The sequence below is a fragment of the Dromiciops gliroides genome, chromosome 3, assembly GCF_019393635.1.
Source record: "Dromiciops gliroides isolate mDroGli1 chromosome 3, mDroGli1.pri, whole genome shotgun sequence".
Lineage (NCBI taxonomy): Eukaryota > Metazoa > Chordata > Mammalia > Microbiotheria > Microbiotheriidae > Dromiciops > Dromiciops gliroides.
This window is the reverse complement of record NC_057863.1, coordinates 284,896,407-284,919,536: the sequence shown is the minus strand read 5'-3', so window position 1 is coordinate 284,919,536 and position 23,130 is coordinate 284,896,407. Positions and strand designations below refer to the sequence as shown.

At 34.5% G+C, this 23,130-nt stretch overlaps 1 protein-coding gene across 1 annotated transcript in view; it reads right to left on the bottom strand.

Moving 5' to 3' along the window:
* Positions 1-467: 467 nt before the first annotated feature.
* Positions 468-23,130, bottom strand: part of TMEM47 (transmembrane protein 47) — a 39,709-nt gene continuing 17,046 nt past the window's right edge. Inside the window, exons 2-3 of the mRNA XM_043996821.1 lie at positions 14,168-14,308; positions 468-4,010 (exon numbers count right to left, since the gene is read on the bottom strand). Coding sequence (XP_043852756.1) covers positions 3,832-4,010; positions 14,168-14,308 — 320 coding nt within the window. The 3' untranslated portion in view covers positions 468-3,831. The remainder of the gene's footprint in view (positions 4,011-14,167; positions 14,309-23,130) is intronic.

Genomic DNA, 23,130 nt, shown 5'->3' with positions numbered 1-23,130 from the left:
TGCATACAACATAAATTGCCCTAACCTGCAACTTCTCCTTTTGTCTCCCTGAGAAAGTTGAAATCAGTTTCTAAGACTTTAATTTATTTCTCCCATTGTCATTCAGTCATAGATAATAAAGAAAAATGAAAAGATATTGAAATGAGAGACAAAAATAATTTTAAATATATTTAAACAAAAAATATTAATATATATATATATTTTAAATAGCAAATGCACTGTGGACCATAAAAGGCCAGAAGCTTGGACAGTGCGGAATACAGTAAGGTGTCAATGTGATCAAGTTTATCTTTATTTTTTCCCATGTAGATAACTTCATATCAGTTACAAAAGTTGTGAAATGCTTAATTAGATGTGTGTTTTCAAACTAAAACCATAGTATAAACAGCTTTCTTACTTATGACTTTTTAAAAGAGTTACCATGAATTCACATTTAAGTAATAAACACATCATATATTTAAACAAAATAAATATAGAACAGTAGAGAAACTAATACCATTAACAGCATGAAATAGATTTAATTTTTTTAAAGACAGATGAAATCTCTAGGCACAGTTTTAGGCTTTAAAGAGGACACAGAGGCAATAGGTTAGTGTGCACAGTTCTGTACAAAAATACGGTCTGAATAAATTACATCGCTAGTCATAAGATTAGACTTCACTTACCAGTCATTTCATTGCATGTTTAATAATATACAGTTACATGCTAATCCATATATATCATTTATATTTCAAATACATAAGTCTCTCTATATTTATGTCTTTAAAATTTACATGTTGAACTTACAAAAGCTAAAACATAATTGTGCAAGAAATCCCAAGAGAGGTGCTTTGTACAGGTCAGCACCGGACGGAATAGGTTAAGCTTAAGAAATACAAATAACTAGCCCTGCTTGATATGGGTGTGTGTGTGTGTGTGTGTGTGTGTGTGTGTGTTTATGAGTGTGCACATGTGCATGTGTGCATGTGTGCAAGCCCGTGTAACTGGAAGATAAACAATGGATTTGTGCAAGGGAAATAATTATTCTTGTAAGAGAAAACAAAATAAGACTGAAGTAGAGCAGACATGATATGAATAATATAGAAGTATTTTGTTGTATTTATTCTGAAATGTTAAGCATATCATATTGGGTGAATAGAAAACTTAAGGTTTTCTTTTTTGAATTGACCTTGTAGATCAGAACTAAAACATTTCCAAATGTTTGTAGTGGCAGAAATAGAGCATGGGGCTCTTCACTGGAAAGATAAAATAAATCATATTAGAAAATTCTTTACCAGTAATCCAAAACTATGCATGCCTTAGCCCACAACACATATTCTCTGTCATTTCTTTCTTGCCATATTGACAGAGAGTGAACGCTTGGTAAGATGTGCAGAAGTGATATTGGTCTAACAGCACACTGTATCCTCTTGGATGACTAATTGCCTTACTGATTGATGCCAGCACCACAGGACCGTTCTTCCATTATTTGAGAATAAAAAAGGCATCCTCTCACAATAGAGGTGGGAGGGGGTTGTTGTTGTTTTAAGTAGTCTAAATATTTCTACAAAGTTTGTGTTCTTCATGCTGCTCAATGATGATATCTAATTAGCTGTAAAGCTGTCTATGCCCAACATAGTAGTATTTCTGAGAAAACCAGTTCAAAAGATTTTTGAGTGCCTTTCATGGAAATCAAACTAAATTTTCCTCCCATCTCTTAAAATCCTTCACAGAACCACACATTTTCCAAAGAATATCATCCTTAGGCACTTTTAACCAGTTTGGTTGATTTAGCTGAAATGAAAACTGAACCTTCCACTTCTCATTTCTTATTTCATTTATATTTCTACAAGATGCATACTGGAAAGTTCAACAAACAGAAATTCGGTATTTAAACAGGAAAGCAGAGAGTTGTGGTGGGTTGGGTTTTTGTTGTTTTGGCAACAGTGCTTAAACAATGACAAACTGGAAGCAGGGGCCCTGTTTTGTGAGCTGTGACCAATGCATTTAATACTAGAGATGTAGTCATGCTGTTAATGGATTCTGTGGTCCCTCTGTGGAACCAGGAACACAACAGCACACTGGAGCATTTTAAAGGATTTTCATTCTCTTCTGGCAAGAGGGCCAACTAGGATATATCATTTCCATGTCTTTGTTAACAAAAATAAGTATTTTAACTTTTATATTAGAACTGTATATATGATATAAAAATATGTTTATAATTAATTTAAGTACCCAAATTAGAAAGCATTAAACAGAAATAAACATAGCAGTTTGCAACACAAACTTGGTTGCAAATCTACACTTTCTTCTGTTGGCACTTCCCTTAATTTAAACAGTCTATGAAGGATTGAAATGGGGCACTTTAAATATGTGTTCAAATAGCTGAAGGCATGAAATTGTCAGCCAATTGTTTACATTCAGAAGACAATGTAATTATCAGATGAACCCTAGTCCTCTACTCTTAGCATATATCCATATATATGTGTATGTGTGTGTATATTTATATACATATACACACATATACATACACACATATGTGTATATGCATACATACATACACACACACACACATATATATATATATACATATATATATATTTCTCTCTGCTTTTCAAGAAACAAAAGCACCTAGATATTTGAGGTTCCTGAAATTAAAACAGCAGCTTATATTTTTAAGGGCTTTAAAGAGAAAATTGTAATCCTAATACCTACTTTTGTTTCAACTACTTTAGGACTTCAATTTAGAATTTACCCCATTTCAGTTTAACATTCTGTTTATACCTCTCAATGAAAATTCCCCTGTTGATGATATCTTGAAGGGAGCATACAGCAAATGACTTAACTATATGTATTTTGGCATGTCAGCTAAAGGGGGTGGGGTACCAGTCTAAGATGCTTAACAAGGTGCACAAGGTCAGTGCTCAAACCACTTTGATACAGGGAATATTGGGTTTTATATGTGATAGATGTCTGTGTGCAAGGAAGTTGAGATATATAGCATTGCAATTTGTACTAAATGATCGTCTTCTATAAAAATAATTAGACTTGTTACATGTTCACATATCTTTACTGCAATGTTTGTAAAATGATTGAGAGATTCTTTAGGGCAAATGCAACTCATGCATTTTTTGTTTTAATTTCTGCTTGCCTGGGGGAAAAGGAGAGGCCTTCCATTTTGCTCTTATGCTAGTTATGGCAGAGGCACAACTCCTCACCACATAATTAAAAACAAATGTCTCCAAGTCTTGAGTTTCCTTCTCTGCCACATCTAGCAGGGAGATGTTTATTGCCAATGCAGAAATTCCCATCACCAAGAAGATTCTTGAATGTGGAATTTGAGTCATTAACCAGTCACATTCACTACTCCCATTAGATACTAAAGGGAAGCTCATTCTTCAAGAAATTATTAAGCAAGTGACTAAGGACTAATGCAGTGACTGTTAGGATAAGCTTGCAAAAGACTTTTAACAGCTGAATCCTTGTCCTTGTTAAGAAACTTTGAAATGGAGCCTATGCCAGCTGCTCCCCTGCAGGCAAGAGGAGATGCAGGCATTTTTCTTTCCCACTAGTTTTCGGACAATGGTCTGTCATATAGATCCTTCACTTGTCAAGTAAAATGATGTTAACATACTGGAAGCTTGCAGCATTTGCTTAGGTTTAATCAACTCTCTTAATTTCTGCAGGTCCCCAAAACATATGTAAAAGCTGTTTATAATGTCAGCAGCCAAAGGGCAGAGTATAGTAAGTCAACAGATGAAACTGCTTTGATTCTCCGCAAGTATTCTAGAAAACCATGTTAGAAAAGATGTAATAATCCTTTGTTTATATTTTCTTTGGAGACTGTTGTTTCTAGTAGTAGTCTTCATAATTCTTTGGGTTCAGGCAATAAAGGATGGCACCCCCAAATGAAAATATAGTTGCACCCCAAGCCAGACCGTAACCCCAGTTGAACTCATGGTAAATTTTCAGGCTCACGGTTTCAATGAACTTGATTGGGTAGAGGACAAGGCTGCACACCTGTAGAACAACTGAAAGAAAAGCAATCTTAATTAGGACAAGGTGTTATAAATTTCTGAGAAACAAATTAAAATAAACAAGTAGGAAACAAGTTGAAGTATTGTACTTTTTATCAATAAAACATTTGATTTTATACCACAAATTCATCTTATAGTAATACATGCTGAAATATGTGACTTAATCAAGCTGGCAAATAACATGTTGCTAATCATTATAAACATGAAATTATTCATCTTCAATGAAGAAATTTTTGTTGTTCCTATACAGTCATGTCTGATTCTCCATGACTCCATTTGGGTTTTTCTTGGTGAAGATACTGGAGTGGCTTGCCATTTCCTTCTCCAACTCATTTTACAGATGAGGAAACTGAGGCAAACATGGTTAAGTGACTTGCCCATGGTGCATAGCTAATAAGTATCTGGGTCCAGATTTGAACTCAGGTCATCCTGACTCCAGTCCCAGAGCACTATTCACTGCATCATTTAGCTGCCTGAAGAAATATTTAATTATAATAATAGCAAATATTAATATAGCATTTTATATATTGTGAAATGCTTTACAGATATTATCTCATTTTATCCTTAAAATAACTCTGGGGAATCAGTGTTTTATACAACACAGTTTATAGATGAGGAAACTAAGAATAAGGTTATGACCTGCCCATAGGAATATAGCTAAAATCCCACCTTCTAGAAGAAAGCTGCTCTAACCCCTTTTAATTCTAGTGCCTTCCCTCTGTTATTTCCTATTTATAATGTATATAGCCTGCTCTGTCTATATTTGCCTGCTGTCTCTCCCATTAGATTGTAAATTCCCTGACAACTAGAAGTATCTTTTGTCACTTTTTTGTATCCTCAGTGTTTAGCACTATACCTGGCTCATAATAGGTGTTTAATAAATGTTTCTTGATTGATTGATAGTATCTGAGACTAGACTTGAACACAGGTTTTCATGACTGCAGGAGGCCTGGGAGGCTAATCACTGTATCACCTAGCAGCCACTGAATTCACCTCTGGAGGAAAGTACTGATGCTGATCAGTGCTTTATATTTAATTTATATGGTTACATGTAACTATATATAATCTATTCATATATTAATATACAAGTAGGTATACATACATATATAGTTACCTATAGTCATGTAATTTACATATTTAGTGTCATGGGGCTCCAATACTTAACCATACCAAAAAAGCTAGAAAATGTCAGAGGCAGGAATTGAACCCAGGTCTTCATAGCTCCAAAGCTAGCCCACTATTCACTAGCCCACAATGCATCTCAAAAAAAGAAATACCGTTAGCAAATTGGAACTCTCAAGTTGGCAATTCTCTCTTCTGGTTTTGCCCCTTCTTGTTGTTTCTGATTATCTCAGGTAGTGTGATATTTTAAGAACAAAATTAATTTTAATTCCTTTTAAATTTTAAAATAAGTATGTCATTTCTAAAGTTGGTTTAGGAGAAGTGAGTATGATGGTCTTAACTCACACAGCTACTACACTAGTTCAGGCCTTCAACACCTCTTGACTTGATTAGTGAAACAGCTTCCTGATTGGTCTCCTTGCCTTAAATCTCTCACCACTGCAGTCCATGCTATACACTGCTGCCTAAGTGCTTTTCCTGAAACACAGATCTGACCGTAGGGCTCCCCTACTCAATGAACATTAATGGTTTTCATTTTCCTCTTGGATCAAAATAGAAGCTCCTCTATTTAGCTTTCAAAACCCTTCAAAATCTGCTCCCATCTACCCCTCCTGCCTCATTGGACATGATACCTTCCCACATAAAGGACAATCTAGGCAAAATGACCTTCTCTATGCTCTTTACCTTCTCCAGACCTTCGTAGTAGACATACTTCAAGACTGGAATGCATTTCTTTATTATGTCTATTTTAAAATGCCTCTCTTCCTTTAAGAAGCAATTTATTCTTTCTCTTTTTCTTAAAATCTTTCCTGATCTTCTCAACTGCTTGTGTTCATTCTCCCAAAATATCTTGCATTTGACTACTTTTGATTTATTCTATTTATAGTCATATATACATACACATGCATACATACATATTATTATTATTTCTTATCATCTTCCCCATTAGTATGCAAGCTCCTTACAAGTAGGGATTGTTTCACTCATTGAATTTGTATCCAGAGCCTAGCTCAGTGCCAGGAATGAAGGAGAGGCTTAACAAATACTGACCTGATTGCTTACGGATAATGTCCAACAACAATCTTTGCCCTTATTTTATACTATTCAGAAATTAGGGAGCTCAAATTCATTCTCAGTGAACAAAACTGGACTGCTTGGCCTGTCACATAACTTTCAATTATTGCTCATTCAGACCTCTCTCATCTCCTCTTTTGAAGCTACCTCTCTGCATTTCAAACCAAGACAATCCATTTAACTGGCTTCCCAACATGCATGACTTGCAAAATCCCCACTTTAAAGCCTTTCTCCATGCTCCTCCCCTTTCTTGAAATATCTTTTCCATTTCTACTTGTAATTCATGCCTCTTACTTACCTCAAAACCAGGCTCTAAACTTACCTTTTAAGCAAATTTCCCTGATGTCATCACTGCAAATTCTTTCTTATGCTACACATTATTTTGTTCTTATTCATTTTATTAATTATACTTACATGGAAAGGGCATATTTCTTTACAGAAAATAAGACCCTCTCTACAATCTCAGCATTTACTCCAAATAAAAATCAAATCTTGTTTGTGCTAATGAAATGCTCTGACCCAAATTTTGGATTCCCTATATGTCAATATGATGCAAGACCATTCTTTAAAAGATTCTAATCAGAATGTGTTAAAGTTGAAAAAGGACAATTATAAACAACAACAAAAAAATTCTTCTGTTTTGAATTATCTACTAAAGCCTAAGTTTCCCATAGGCAGTTTACTTACATTTTATTTCTTTATTATTCAATTCAATTCAACATTTACTAAAATGTATACATTTCACTATGGACCTTGCCTTGTGCTAAAAAATTGGAGGAATAGAACTTCCTGATATGGTCTCTACTCTCCAAAGAATTAAGTTCCTCTCCCTAAAAACAAAAACAAAAACAAACAAACAAACATACGAAAAAACAACTAGATGGTGGTAAAGAGTTCACTTAGAGGTATTATCTCACTCAAAAAGTTTCATTACTAAGGTTCCCACCCTCATACAGCATCTGCTTCTTAAGGTAGCAAGTAGGGTGGGGCAAGAGGAAAGGCAAGAAAAGAACTCTTTTGTTCTCTGCTGTTTTGCCTGTGAATGAGGATTCCTTTCTGAAGTCACTCTTAAAGATTCACAATTCTGTGAATTCATTGTGAAATGTACACCTTATGCCCTGGAATGGCAGTCCCATTTCTCACACCAAGTGTGCCATCTCTCTCACAAGAATAATTTCTGTTTCTGAACGCTGACTCTGTCCCATTAGACTTCTATGGGGGCACAGTATCTTTAAGCCCATAGCTAAAATCTGTGGCTTCCACTATGGAGTTCTATAAACTAAGCAGTGTAACAGTTTGCATATGTATTTTAATTGCTGGGATACATTTGTTATAAAGAGATCTTTGCACTGCATATGTGAAAGTCACACTTGTTTGTGATTTTTAAAGAAATAAAATCTTTCTGAAATAAATACACAATCTAAGTATTCGGTAAATCCATGTTAACTCTTTTCTTTGGGACCCCATAAATCTCAGGAGAGTAAAAAACAAACAAACAAACAAAAAACAAGAATCATATTGGAAGAGAGTAGAACAGAAAAGGAAATTGTAATCTAGCAATGGACATAGTTCATTAACCTTTACAAAAGGGACAACATTATGAGAGGAAACCTGTTTAATCATCCAATAGTGCTGAATCTTCTACTCAATCAAATTGCCAGGAAAAGGTCATCATTCCTATTGTGATTTATATTCTTTGAAAGACTACCATCAGATTTCAGAATGAGCTGTCACCAAAGTGGCAGCTCTTTTTATAATCAACCATCAATTCATGTTTATGCTGTAAAAAATAAATTAAAAACTTCCCTCTATCACTGGGAAAAAATAGATGGAATAGACTAAATTCTTAAAGGAAGGATACATAAAATCCACTACTTTCTATAGGGTATGGCCTCAGATCATCAAGAGTTTATCTCTAACCAGGTATGCAGTATTGAAAACACACTGACAGAAGCCTTGGGAGAGTTCAACCTGGCTACTCAGATGTCACAAAGCTTAGGTGGAATGGGCAAATGTCTTCCTAGAAAATAAGAATCTCTCTTCAATGCAAGTAATACGAAAAAAAGCAGTTTCACAGTCTATGGTATTAAATTTATCAAAAAGTCAATTTTGACCAAATATTAATTATAATTAGAGATGGTGGACTGGAATTATACAGGAAGACTTAGACTGTGACTGAAAAATATAGGTGACCCTGGGCAGGTTATATGTCCTTATAGTACCACCATAGAACTCTTTTGGACTCATACTTGAATTGTCCATCTGCATCAATGAAGATAATTTCTTGTACCAGGAAATTCCCCCACAAAAATGAAATCACATATACTGGCTACCACTACTATCTCCTAAACAAACAAACAAATCTTATAACAAAGATGTGGTTTTTAGTTACCAAGTGCAATAGAAACTGAACTCAAGTGAATAAGCACATTCCATATAGACCTATGAATAACCACCATATGATAACTTAAAATCATTACTGATATTGCCTGGTTATTGACTTATGTGCATATGGATTAGGGACAATAATATGAATTTTTTTCATTTCCTTTTCTGTGATCTAGTCCCTAGAGTGAGGTGTTTACAGTGATTGTTTTTAAAATCCATCTCTGTGTGCTTTAATTTATTTAAGAAAATATTTGGCTTTTGAGGTACAGTAATGTAGCCATAAAACTTTCCTCTTGTGAAAAAGAGGGAATATATCTACAAGAAGCTCAACTGGTATAAATGCCTATATAGCTATTTAGAAATAAACCTTTATCATATTAATGCCAGATTATAATAATATTTAAAAAAAGCTTTATGGCCTGAATAATATATTCTACTCTCTCTGAAATCATGGAGAAAAATGTACATAATAAAATGGATGCTGAAAAATAATCTTCCAGTTATGAAATGTTTATTTTCTTTTTAATAAAAATGTTTAGGGGCAGCTAGGTGGCGCAGTGGATAGAGCACCCGCCCTGGAGTCAGGGGTACCTGAGTTCAAATCCGGCCTCAGACACTTAACACTTACTAGCTGTGTGACCCTGGGCAAGTCACTTAACTCCAATTGCCTCACTTAAAAAAAAAAAAAAAAGAAAAAATGTTTATACTCAGGTAAAACCTTTCTACTTTGCTTGCATAAATTGTCACTTGAATTTCTTAAAAGTTTTTAGAAATAGAATGCGTAGTGGCGCATGGAAACATATTCAAAGCTTAAAAAGAAGTCAGTGTTTCTTTCCATGGAAAGACCCTAATATTGTCAACATTATGTATTTTATAATCTAATCATGGGAGGGTAACAAACATCAGTTGCAACTTTCAGGGATGGAGTCAATATTCAGGGTGAAAATTGGCACCTGGTCAAACACTACAAATCAAAGCTTGATTTATTTTTTTTATTGATTTGTAAACTTAAGGAAATGATATGAAAAATGTCAATAATTAAGATTAAACTTAAAAGGATGTTGTTTCCATAATCTACAATTTATTTTTGGAGTGCCTATTGTTAAATATTTTTATATTGATGACTATAACATTTTGCATATTTAAATAATGCTGTCTATAAGGAGAAAATGGTTTCATGAAAAATCTTATTCATTTGCCTAATTTTAGGCCTGGAAGGGTCTTTCAATATCATTCAGCCCAAATTAAATTTGCTCTTAGGCAAATAGATTCAATTAGCTGAGGCTTCTGTAGAGGAAAATCCATATTAGATTCTATTCCTACTGACTTCCAACCTGATTTACTTGATATGACACCTTTAGTTATTTCTTGACACCTATTGTTAGAGGTCATGACCCAGAAGAGAATTCAACAAAGGAAACAGAGAAGGCTCATTCTGATAGGTAGAAGGAGAATCAGGAGGGAGTGGTATACTGAAAACCTCAAGAGACGGAAATATCACAGAGAAGAAGGTGATCAAATGTTAAAGGCTAAAGTGAAGCCAAAAGGGTAAGGATTGAGAAAAAGACCAGGAGATTTGGCAATTAAGAAATCATTGAGTATTTAGGATAGAGTAGTTTTGCCGAGGTTAAAAACTGGATTGTAGGGGATTAAGACAAGGATGAAAAGAGGCACTAATTATGCCTGGTCCTCTCAAGGAATTTAACCAGAAGAGTTGTATGATATTTTCCATCTTCCTGCAACAGCACATGTGTAGGAGGAAAGGTGGTGGATATTGGAAATCATCCAAACCTGAGGTTTGGCAGGATGTAATTGGTGATATAATAAGGGGGCAAGAGACTTAAGAGAAAAAGACAGATAGAGTTGAAGTGGTTCACCAGAGGGTCAAGATGGGGAAAACAGAATGGCTCATGAAGGGGAGATGGTTTGAGAGAGAATTAAGGGGTCAAGGATGAAGATTACATTCTGCATAGTGAATAGGGCTTAATAAAGGAAGGTAAAAGAAGAGGTAGAAAGCCAAGAGATTATGGTTAGATAAGGATGTTTGGGAATTCTTCAATATGGTCATGGTGCATTTTTGGATGATGGAAATATCAAGAGTATGAGCAACTATGTGTGTGCTTGAGGTGGAGTGGAAGTGAGTAAGTTGAGGAATTGAATGGTCAGGGTGTTTGAGGGAGAGTTGTCGATATCTTGAAGTCCCCTAGTGTGAGGCCAATCATACAGGAGAACAAATGAAAATATAGGGAGTCAAGAGATGGAGGATACCTGGGGGTTGGGTAACTCACTCAATCATTTCATTTTACCATTGAAGAATTGAAGACTGAGAAAAGTTAAGTGACTCATCCATGGTCACAAAGCTAGGAAGAGGCACAGCAGGATTTTAATCAAGCACTGCAAATCCAATACTTTCCACATGGAAGTAACATCCATAATAACAGGTACATTACTTTAGTGCCCTTAGAGTAAAGCCTTTTTTCAACCTTGCTTCATTTTTTGTAAGCAGATTTTCCAATTCTCTCCTTTATTTTGCCCACAGGAACATGATGGATCTATTTTAATGAATATATTTTCTAGGAATCAGCTACAAGCACTTTTAATAATATTCTCCAAACAGAAAGGGAAAGACTAACCTGCTGTGTTACAAATAACCATGAAGTTCTACCCTGCTTAAATGCATAATGAGTTCAAAGTTAATGATTCTTTCAAGAACTCATATATTCACAGCATGTCAAAAGAGACTGAGTTAAATGAAATGACAGCATATAAAGATACTGTTTGAATGATGTTATAATTTTGGCTTGGGGTTTACAGTTGTTTGAAAAATGCTAGGTGTATTTAAAAAAAAAATCCCTGGATTTTCTTTGGGGGGATGCATCTAGTTTCAAGTTCTTATTCTCACAAAACTTTGATTAACTTATTTTTAAAGAGATTTATCTTCTTATTAGTGAGTAGATATCTAATACTTTTAGAATTTCATAACACTTTATCTCTTCATGATAACTCTGCTGGTTTAGGGAAAATAAAGTATGATGAAGGGAAATTATTCATCCCCAGTACAATTCTACTAAATATTACAAGCTGGGATTTGAACCCATGTTTCCTGAACCCACATCTAGTATAGTTTTCACTATCTCATGTAGTATACCATAGGAGTAACTTTGTTCTAGTTGTTTAATCATTTCAGTCACGTCTGACTCTGTGACTCCAATTGGGATTACTTGGCAGAGATATTGGAGTGGTTTGCCATTTCTTTCTCTAGTTCATTTTCTAGATGAAGAATGTAAGGAAAACAAGGTTAAGAGACTTGCCCAGGGTCCCACAGTTAGTAAGCACCTGAGGCTAGATTTGAACTCATGAAGATGTCTTCCTGACTCCAGGCCCAGCCTTCTATCCAGTGTATCACCTAGTTACCACTACACTTATCTACCCTCTAAGTGTAGCTTATTTGGAAACAAAACTACGTTAAAAAGGAAAGCAATATTTCATGTTAAGCTGAATATGAAAAACCATGGATCTTTTCTTTGAAAGAAAATTTGGAAACTATAATTGTTATGAAAACTCATTCTGATTTATGCATGTGATGTTTCCCCCCACTAGATCTTCAAATACCTATTACAAAGATGAATTAAAATACTAACAAAGTCAACAGAAGACATATAATTTTATTACTTACTTAGCATGGAATATCATACTATGAAAAATAGAAAAAAAATAGTTCTTTTGCTATCTCTGACTCTGTGTTTCTCTGTGTGTCTCTCTTTCTTCCCTCTCTCCCCCCTCCACATATACATATACATACATATACATAGAGGCACATGTAACATATATACACGCATATTCCTAAATAATAAAAATTTAATATATATCGTGTCATTAATATTGTCAATCATTGTTTAAGTACTTAAAGAAGCAAACCATAGTTATAAAGATGAAATTTACTGAAAATGAATTTCCAGGGAGACACAAATTATTATTATTTTTTTACTCAATAGTGCTGGAGACAGAATAAGTCTCAAAGCCAAAACTAAACTGTAGTTCTAGGGACTTTGAAGGAATATTAATGTTCCGTTAAATTAGTCATAAGGAAATTTTGTTTCCTGGGACTTAGATATCTTCTTTTTTCACCTTGGAATTCTGCTACATAACTATTTCTTTAGTAAAATGGAGTCTGGTTATGAAAAATAATAGTTAAATTATCATCATTATTAACAGTAGTAATCATAATATAAAATTTAAAGTAATAATATTAAAATTAATTAACAATCAACTCCTTGATTAGGAGTTGAATCCTGATGGACATATTCGTTAATTCTTACTTCGTTACTGTCATTTGGGTGACCTTGGTGAAGTCACTTAATGTCTTCAGACTTCAATTTCCTAATTTCCAAATAACCAAATTAGGCTAGGTGATCTTTGAGTTCCCTTCTAAATTAAAATCAATGATCCTGTGAGCCTCTTATTTTGATTCTGCCATGTCTGTGATCTGTAAGTAGTGACTTTATTTCTCTGGGGCCTAGTTTTCTTATTGGTAAAGTGTGGTGGTTTGACTGTATTGTCTTCTTTGAGAATGTTTTCTGACACTCAAGAAATCTGTCCAGTAAAAACATGAACATAAACAGTAGGGGGCAGCAGAACACTTCACTATTCCCTTTCTTTCTTTTATAGTCTCAATACCTTTCAAATTCAATAAGCACTGATCTATTTCTAACATTTTAATGACTTTTAAAAGTCCATCTAGTAGTTTACATGGTTCTTTAGCTCTATTCATTATTGGCTATTGGATAGGTGATATCGTGGCCTTTGATACAAATGTGATTGACAGAATGAATGAAAATCATCTGAAGATAAAAATATATACATTTCAACTCAAATGATACTGTTTAACAAAGTAATTTTTTTGGAGTTATCAATCTCATTAAAGAAATGGCTCACATTTTTTTTTTAGTCAGTGAGGCACTTTCTGAACATCTCACTGTGATTTTTAAACATCTATTTAATTGGTGTTTTAATATGGATAAACTTTCATATCATGATAGCTGTTAAATTAATAAGCACATATTCATTAACATTTCACAACTGACTTATTGGTGGTACAGGGTCAAAATAACAAATTAAAACAAATCTGATTTATTTTCAGATAGAATTACAAATGACAGTAAAGAGTTTGAAATTAATCTCCTAACTTCAAGTTGTAGGAAATAGCTTGACTTATTAAGATTTCAACAAGACTAAAAGGGCAGCCAGAAATAAAACCCCCTGAGAGGGGAAAAAAGATTGTTGGTAAATAAATCTGTTGCAGTTTAGCAACTGACAAGACAAGTAGTACATTCAAGTGGTATTATTTATTCATATTTTGTTTAAAAGTTTTGAACTCATGACTTTTAAAATATTTGACACTAAAAACTAATAATCTGCTAATGTCTAATGCAATTTATCTTAAGACATAACAAATGTCACCAATTTGTATTGGGTGCACTATAGATGTACTACCTCTGCATGGACAATGAAGTCATAGAGAGCCTCATGAATTTTAATGCAGATATGGAAAATATGAATATATTTACCTGCTGCAAAAAGCATAACTGCAACTGGTCTATAGAAGCGTCTCCGAGATCCCACACAGATAGATATCAAACCAACCAGGAAGGCAATGAGAATGATGGCAGCACCACCCAAGAGTAAGGCCAGTGTAGCAATCTGCCAGTCTAGAAGAGGAAAAGAAAGGAAATGATATTAAGCTGCAGCTCTATGAAGTATAAAGCAAGGTAATGGCCCACAATCCATGCCAAGGTATAGTTAAATGGGACCAACTAACTGACAAGTAGAGTGAGAAAAATCCATTAGTGATTCAGTGGGTTATTTATAGTGGAATGAGAACTGCCTCTTCTGTCAGAGGACCTGGTTTCAAAGCACATCTGAGGACTCCTATATTTGTGACCTTGGGCAAGTCACTCAATAGCCACGAGACTCAGTGTTCTTATCTGTAGAATGAGAGAGTAAAATATGACGTCCTCTAAGTTTTTTTTTTCTAGCTCTAGATCTAAGATAATATATCCCTTGTCCTTTTTTGGACAATTTAATTCACCAATACTCCTCTGTCCTTCAGGAGAATATTTTCTCCATTTTGTTTTTTTATTCTAAGAATTCCATCAAAGTATTATTGGGAACCTGCATATTAAATTATTATAGAATATAGAATCATGTAAGCTGGTCACTGGAAAACATAAGTGGATCAGTCATGTAGTGAGGGTAACAGTAGCAGATGGACTGTATGAGCATTGTAGTAGTCTACACATAATATTAAAGATAAGAGAAGTGTGTCAGCTAGAACAGTTTTTTTTTTTCAATATTGATGGAAGAACCTGGACAGGAACCCTATTGGCTGAGAAGGCATGGAGAGGTGGCTATCTGCATTTGTGGGGGGAGTGTCCATTCTAATGATTACAAATCCATTTAAATTCTAAAGTATGAATTATCTCCATTCCTGGATTACATTTTTGTTTTTTGGGGGGTTTTTTTGTTTGTTTTTGCAGGGCAATGAGGGTTAAGTGACTTGCCCAGGATCACACAGCTAGTAAGTATCAAGTGTCTAAGGTCAGATTTGAGCTCAGGTCCTCTTGAATCCAGGGCTGGTGCTTTATCCACTGTGCCACCTAGCTGCCCCCTGGATTTCATTTTTAAAATGTTTCCTATTTTCTTGAATCTCAAAGGAAGGTAACTGTACCCTTGTAATATGCTTGCATCATTTTCCTCCCATCAGATAAATAGAGATATTTATAAAATGCTAACTGTTATTAAAATAGTTGTGTTGTTTCTTTTAGGTCCTAGAAATATTTATGACTCTCTCTGTCTCTGCCTCTGTCTTTCTCTCTATCTCTGTCTCTGTCTCTGTCTCTGTCTCTCTCTGTCTCTCTCTCTCTCTCTCTCTCCATGTCATGCAATCCAAGTCCCCATCACCACCAAAGAAACATATTCTCAGATTGGATTTGCACAGTCGGAAAAAAATTGCTACATTGCTATAGAATCTATTTTTCATTTACTCATTCATTCAACATTTATTGAGCTCTTTTGCTGGTCAAAGCACAATGCTTAGATACTCCCAGTTTTTGTTTTGTTTTGTTTTTCAGTCAAACTAACTGAAGGTTACTAAGAAATTTCCTCCATTTGGTATAAAAGAGGGAAAAATAGAAACAGGAGGGTAGGACTCTAGTCTTATGCACATTTTCAAGAATCTTAGAGGCAGAATGAATAATTTGAGGAAATGAATAGTCTACATAAAATCATTTAAAAGTTAAAAATACAATGCAAATGAAGATGGTTATTATTACTACTAAAATAATTTATTTTTTAATGATAAACATTTTTATTTAAGGTTTTAAGTTTCAAATTTTATACCTCCTTTCTTCCCTCCCCTCTCCTTCAGGTGGTGCACAATCCAAATGTAGTTATACAACTGCAATTATGTAAAACATTACCACATTGGTATAATTTATTTTTCATCCTACCCCTTACACCCAACACATTTCTAAGCTGCTTTTCTAATACCAATAGTTAGGATATTTGAATTGTCAAGGACTTCAGACAATATCTTGTCCATCACTTTCATTTTATGGATGAGAGAACTGAAAGCCAGACAGGGAATATATCTTGTACAAATGTATACAGATTTATACCATAAAAAAAGCATAACCCAGGTTACCTGCTTCCCTCTCTAAGAGTTTTGTTGAACCATAATCCATGCAATAAATGAAAACTATTTTACAAATCATCTAGAATTTGAGCTCGAAGGAATTTTGCATAATTGCTTGTTATGGATCCCTCCCTTTGCAGAAGACTTGGTTTTATTTTCTGATTTTTAAAAATTTATTCCCAATACTTTAATGAGTGCTTTAATTAAAATAATGTCTTCGGAGGATAAAATTCACTGGTGTGAGAGACTACTGATTTCAGTTAGCTTGGTGCTGAAAATATTTCTTCACTTGGAATAGTTACTGAAAGTCTACTTTAAAAAAAATCATTCTTGCACTGCTTTGTCATCTAATTTTTCTTCTGTGTCAAAAATCTCTCTTTTTTGGTCTCTATCTTTACACAGTCTCTTTTTCTTGAAGTATGTATAAGTGAGATCTTTGCAATATTCACCCTCAAAATATAGACCTTGGTAGAGTGACAAATTTCCGATGTTTTTTCCCACAGAGGAACAAGGTCAATAGTCGGAAATACAGTTACAAGTAGTAAGCCAATAAGCATTTGCTTCAAGAAAAGTACTATCTTGACTCAATGTTGGTCAGTAAGGGTGATTAAAACTTGTCTCAGCCTAATGTTAGGTCTCAGTCTCCTTGCATGCTGAATGAAAGGCTTTTTGTCATGACAACATCTTGAAAGGTACATCTTCAGTATGGTGATAACTAGGCATTTTGTAATTTTAATCATTCAAGTACCTCCATTCTTATCATCACTTTCAGGCTTTGAGGAAGTAGGAAATTTCATTTATTTTCTTTTTAATTTTCGGTTTATGTACAACATATGTCCTTCTTGCACGTAGCTTTCCTGTGTGGGCTTGGGACACAGGGTCCTGCCTTTTGACCAGCCTGGGGTTCTGAATGTAATGCTTCACAGAGTTGAGGTCACTCATTATTTTCCTTTTTGTATTGCTTTTTTTTCCCCTTTTTCACCCACCAATTTTAGAGAAGGGAAAAATAATTAAAATCTGGGCTTGTAGTCCATAAGTAGGAGCTGGAGGTGTTCAGCTCACTTTTATTTTCTGAGATCTTGGGATTTTTGAGGTGCTAAGGCACACACAGAGATAGAAAACAAAAGAACTACTTCTTATACCTTCTTTTACTTTAGATGCCTTCTTCCATGGTGTTATTATTTAATTGAACTATTTGAGAATGAATTACTTTCAGCACAAGCTGGAAGATCAAAGGCCACTCTGCAAGCACCAATACTATTTGCAGTGGAATTTTGACCTGTTCCATTTTTTCCACTTTGGCCAGTTCAACATTACTTAAGAAGCTTCTCCCATCTGTGACTCAACATAATAGTTACAGTCAAAGAACATCCCATTAGATTTAGTCTGCTTCTACTAGCCTACTGAGCTTGTGATCTACCATTCTCAGGCTCCCATCAGCAGGAGGGATTACAAATGTATTCTACCAGGTCTCAACTCCACAAAAAAAAAAAAAAGTTCAAGCAAACAAACAAAAAATAAAATCCATAAAACAAACCAAAAGACTTATCTTATCAAATGCCATGATTTTAAATATATACCTATGTTTGATTTACTTTTAACAAAATGATATAACTTCAAACAAAAGAACATTGTTCTACTATGAGTTAAAGGGATATGTCTAAATTGCCTTTTATGTGCTGTAACAGCATTGCAGCATATGGCCTTGAATGAAGAGCCATATAAGAGAATATGCTTAAAATTAATTCCAAATATAGTTGCAAAAATATATGTATAGAAAGGACATATCTCTCTGCTGCTATAAGAGATGTGATCCTGAAAGCTTGTGGGTATATCAACATTTTTTTTGCAGGGCAATTGAGGGTTAAGTGACTTGCCTAGGATCACACAGCCAGTAAGTGTCAAGTGTCTAAGGCTGGATTTGAACTCAGGTCCTCCTGAATCCAGGGCTGGTGTTTCATCCACTGTACCACCTAGCTGCCCCCGTGTATATCAACATTTTAAATGAAGTAGCAGAGTAACTCTTTTTTAGATTAAAGGTGATTTTTAAAAATTAAGAATGTGTTATTAAATAAATATGGTCTTTTACATGTTGGATTTGCTCAAATATAGCATTTATACTTGTACAAGAAAATATTTTAAATTAAACTCTTTCTTATGTTTATCTAAGAGTCATGTTTTAATTTGTTCATTGAATATGTTCCTTTCACAAAGGTAGCAGTCTATGACTTACAAAGGTTAGAAAGTTGCTTAAAGAAAGGTCAAGTAACTTGTCCAAGGTCACACAAACTAATATCTAATTTGGGATTTGAAGTTGTCTTTCTGATTCCAAGAACCACCTGTTTGTCACTACATTGGGCTACCTCTACTTTAAGTCTGTTAGCATGCATGGGATAGGGACTGGTCTTATTATTTCATAAGTATATGAAATGCCATATGAAGAAATTCCTTCCACCAATGAATTTCAATTCTAAGAAGTTAATTGACTTGCTCAGGGTTACATAACCATTTTTTCAGACGTAGTACTTGAATCAAGGTCTTGGCTCTCTAATCACTGATGATTTGACTCTCATACACATATGCCTATGCATGCATAGACATATATGCATATATGTGCAATATATGGATATGCACATATGGATAGAGTGCTGGGCCTGAGGTCAAGAAGCCTCATCTTCCTGAGTTTAAATCTGGCCTTAGAGACTTATTAGTTGTTGGGCAAATCACTTGACCTGGTTTATCTCAGTTTTCTCACCTGAAAAATGAGCTGGAGAAAGAAACGGCAAACTACACCAGTATCTCTGACAAGAAAACCTCAAAGTGGAATTAGAGTCAAACAGAACTGAAATGACTAAACAATGAAATTCTCTTTCCTTCCTTCCTTCCTTCCTTTTTCTTTTTTCTTCTCTCTTTCTTCCTCTTCCTCTCCCCCTCTCCTTCCTCTCTCCTACTCCTCTTCTTCTTCCTCCTCCTCCTCCTCTTCTTCCTTCTTAACTCTCTACATGGAAAATGCTAAGGAACCTGCTACTAGAGGACATAATGATGCAGAATGGACATGTATTGGAGAGATCTAAAGCATGTTCAGACATTCTGTGAGTGGGTCCACTTTGCTAACCATCTGGTAAAGAAAAACATGTTTTACTGATTATGGAGGGATAATGGCAGTACATTACAGAAGGGGGAAAATCACTTAACACCCTCCAGGTAGAGAGGGGCCTGAGGCCCTTTGGGTTTTGGAGCCAGCATGATACCCAGAGAGTATATTCCTCATGTTTTTGTCTCTGTCATATATAGTCTTTCTTGATTTTAAGTGAAGGAGGTGTTAGGGGTGCGGGGGGAGACAGGGAGAGACAGAGACAGAGAGACAGAGGGAGACAGAGACAGAAACATACAGGAGAAATTGACATAGAGAGATATATACACAGCTAGAGAGACAGAGACATAGAAAAAAGAGATGTAGAGACAGAGACAGTCAGAGGGAGAGACAGGACACAGAGACAGAGAGAGACAAAGACAGAGAGACAGAGACAGAGAGAGACAGAGAGAGAGAGAGACAGAGAAAGAGGAAGACTGGATTACCTCCTCCAGATATTTTGTGATAGGAATTCAGATATTAGTGTATGGATATTGCAGGCTTGGTTCCAGTAGCTATAGCCTCCCCTCACTGGACAAAAAAAATGACAGGAGTCACTAGAAAAGAAAAAAATCTGTTGACTGTTGTCATGATATGAGATTATTATTTCCCTGTCATTGTTACATATTTGTCCATGATTTCTCTATTTATTTGAGCTGTTTCTAATTCCTGGTTGCATTTTATAGAAAACTATGCCTGATAATAAATGCTTTCTGATTCATGTCTTTTAATTAATTGTGTACAAATGGATTGCAATGGAAGAAGCTAGCGAATAGCTTAGAATAAATGGGATTTAAAAGGACAGAGGTTTGAATCTCAGTCTAAAGAAGCTAAGGGTATCATCCTAACTTTAGGGAAACTGGTCTATAGTCATGAGAGATTCTTATTTTTTAGTCTTTGGAATCTATCTATCTATCTATCTATCTATCTATCTATCTATCTATCTATCTATCTATCTATAGATTGAATCTATTCCATAGATAGATAAATGTTTATTGATTAAATCAGGAAATCAGTTTTGGGAATGGGACACGGAGTCAAACACAAGAGACAACAAGGTTATTAGATATGTTATGGGCATAGATTTCCTTTATCCTACTAATTTATTACAAGTGCATACTAATTTCAGTTTCACTTTTCCCCCCATAGCCATTACAAAACAAAAACAAAACAAAACAAAAAAACTAACATTTTCAACCAAAAGGGAAAAGAAAGACTCTCAAGCTCATTTTTCACTCTTACTAAGCAAGTGAAGCTGCCATATATACTATATATCTCTGGTTTATGACCAATACTTACCTAACTGTTGTCAGGAAGTCTTGTAATTAAAGTCAAAGTCTTGGTTGGCTTTGTTCATAGCAACACTCCCTGTAACTATGGCTTTAAATATAACCCTAGTTGTGATTGACTAAAAGCAAATGAATATCCAGGACAGTTAGGAAAGTGGCCAAAATTCAACTGGTCCAAACTTGACACCAGATAAGAGATGAGAAGATGTATCTCCTTCCCTTCATCTCAGTGGCAGCACACTTTGGATATGGCATATTGAATGTCTTTTCATAAATAGTCAATGTGTTAATTATCAAGTTAAGCTTTTTTTTTTCCTTTTTAAATCACTGTTACAGAGGATGGTTTGCTGGGAAGGGAGGAGAAAGGGTATATTTAGAATGAAATATGTTATCAAATCAAGGGATTAACAAGATAAGATATATGCATATATATATGCATATATAATGTAATTATACAGACATAAGATTTATCTGTGTATATCTATACATATATGAATATATAAACATACATATATTTCTATTTACGTGTTCGCGTTTCTGTGTGTAAAGTGTCCTAGGACACAGGGTTAGACCTAGGACACTAGGGTTATGTGACTTTTTGTTGCTAGTAATAATTCTTACATCCACAGTTTTCCTCAAAACTTTAGTTATTTTCCTGGCTGAGTCCAAAACATATGTAAAGGAGCCATTTCTGAGGCCCTAAGTTTTTCAGTGAATTGTCATTTCATTGTCTGATTATGATTTCTGTCCTACTCACCTTTAAATGCCTGGCAAGAATATATAGGTATAGTGTCTAGACCATACTGTATTTAAAACTAGGACCTGCTTGCCTCATAAATTGAAAAATAAATCTCAAACTGAGAAGCTTAAGTGTTAAATACATCTTTGCAACATATTAAACATGCTTTGTGATAAAGCATTAACATTTGGTAAAAATTATCAAAGCACCAGATTCAAATCTAAAGCCATGAAAATTTTCAACTAATCTTTTGACTTCAAGGATCTTGTAAAAATAATAAATAAATAAATAAAATTAAAATAAATAATCTTGTTTCCCATAAGTATTTAAAACCATGTAATTAGTGCTCACAACAAGAAAATAAATATTGTAGAACTGCTTCTATTCATTTCCATTAATTCTAAAATCTTGGATGAATTGTAAATGATTAAAATCAGTTCAATTCTGTATCAAACTTAAGTTGTCGAATACTAGTATTATAGTAGGTTGTGATATATGAAATGATTTCTTGAAGACTTACTACTTTAAATTTACGTATTTACAAACATATGTCATTAACAAACATTACATTACAGTAGTAGAAGAATGATCCAGGTGTGATGGTTACGAAATAGCCTTAGTAAGTACAGTACTCTTAAAACTAGTTGTTGTTCATCATCAGCTTGCCCCATTTGAAATTTGAATTTTGTTGATTTGACTGCAGTGAACACATGGTGATCTATTTGGGGGATGTAATATGAGCCCCTTCAGCCGTTAAACTATGACATTAAACTGGTTAGGGTGAGAATGTCCCAGGAAGAACTTTTAGAAGCTGGGAACCATCTAAGACTATCATTCTCTGAATCAAATCTAGCTGTAAATACTTCTTCCGGATAGGTTTAGGGGTAAAGCAGAGACATGAATGTTGTTATTAAGAGATGAAAGTTAAAAACCGAATACTTCATTTCTATAGCAAAGCTAGAAAAAATTCTTCTTGGGTCTAGCAGAAAATCAAATAAATGAATAAGTAAATATAAAGATAAATCCACAAATAAGGAACTGAAAGAAAAAAATGAATGAATGGATAAATGAATAAATAAATTAAAAAATAAATGAAGGAAGACATGAGTGAATGACAATAAATGGGCAAATGAATGAACAAATAACTAGATAAAGAAATAGATATAAAGATGATAGATTGATAGATAGATGACAGATGGATAGGAAGGTAGGTAGGTAGGGGCGTATATATGTATGTATGTAGGTAGGTAGGTAGAGTAGCTAGATGGCACAGTGAATAGACTGTCCAGCCTGGGGTCAGGAAAATTCATCTTCCTGAGTTTAAATCAAGCCCCAGGCACTTCTTCGTGACTTTAGGCAAGTCACTTAACCCTGTTTTTCTCAGTTTTCTCATCTATAAAATGAGTTGGAGAAGGAAATGGTAAACAAATTGAATATCCTTGCCAAGAAAACCCCAAATGAGGTCACAGAGAGTTGGACATAACTTAAAATTCAACAACAACAAAAGATGGATAGATAAAATTGGATAAAAATGTTCTAGATATCCTGGTGATGTGGCTTCATATGCTAAACATGCTAAGAAGCCATTAAGTCTGTCATCAAAATACAACTCAGTAGCACTAATATAGACCTCTTTCTTTTCATATTTTCTTATATGGTACAATAAAATTTGATGT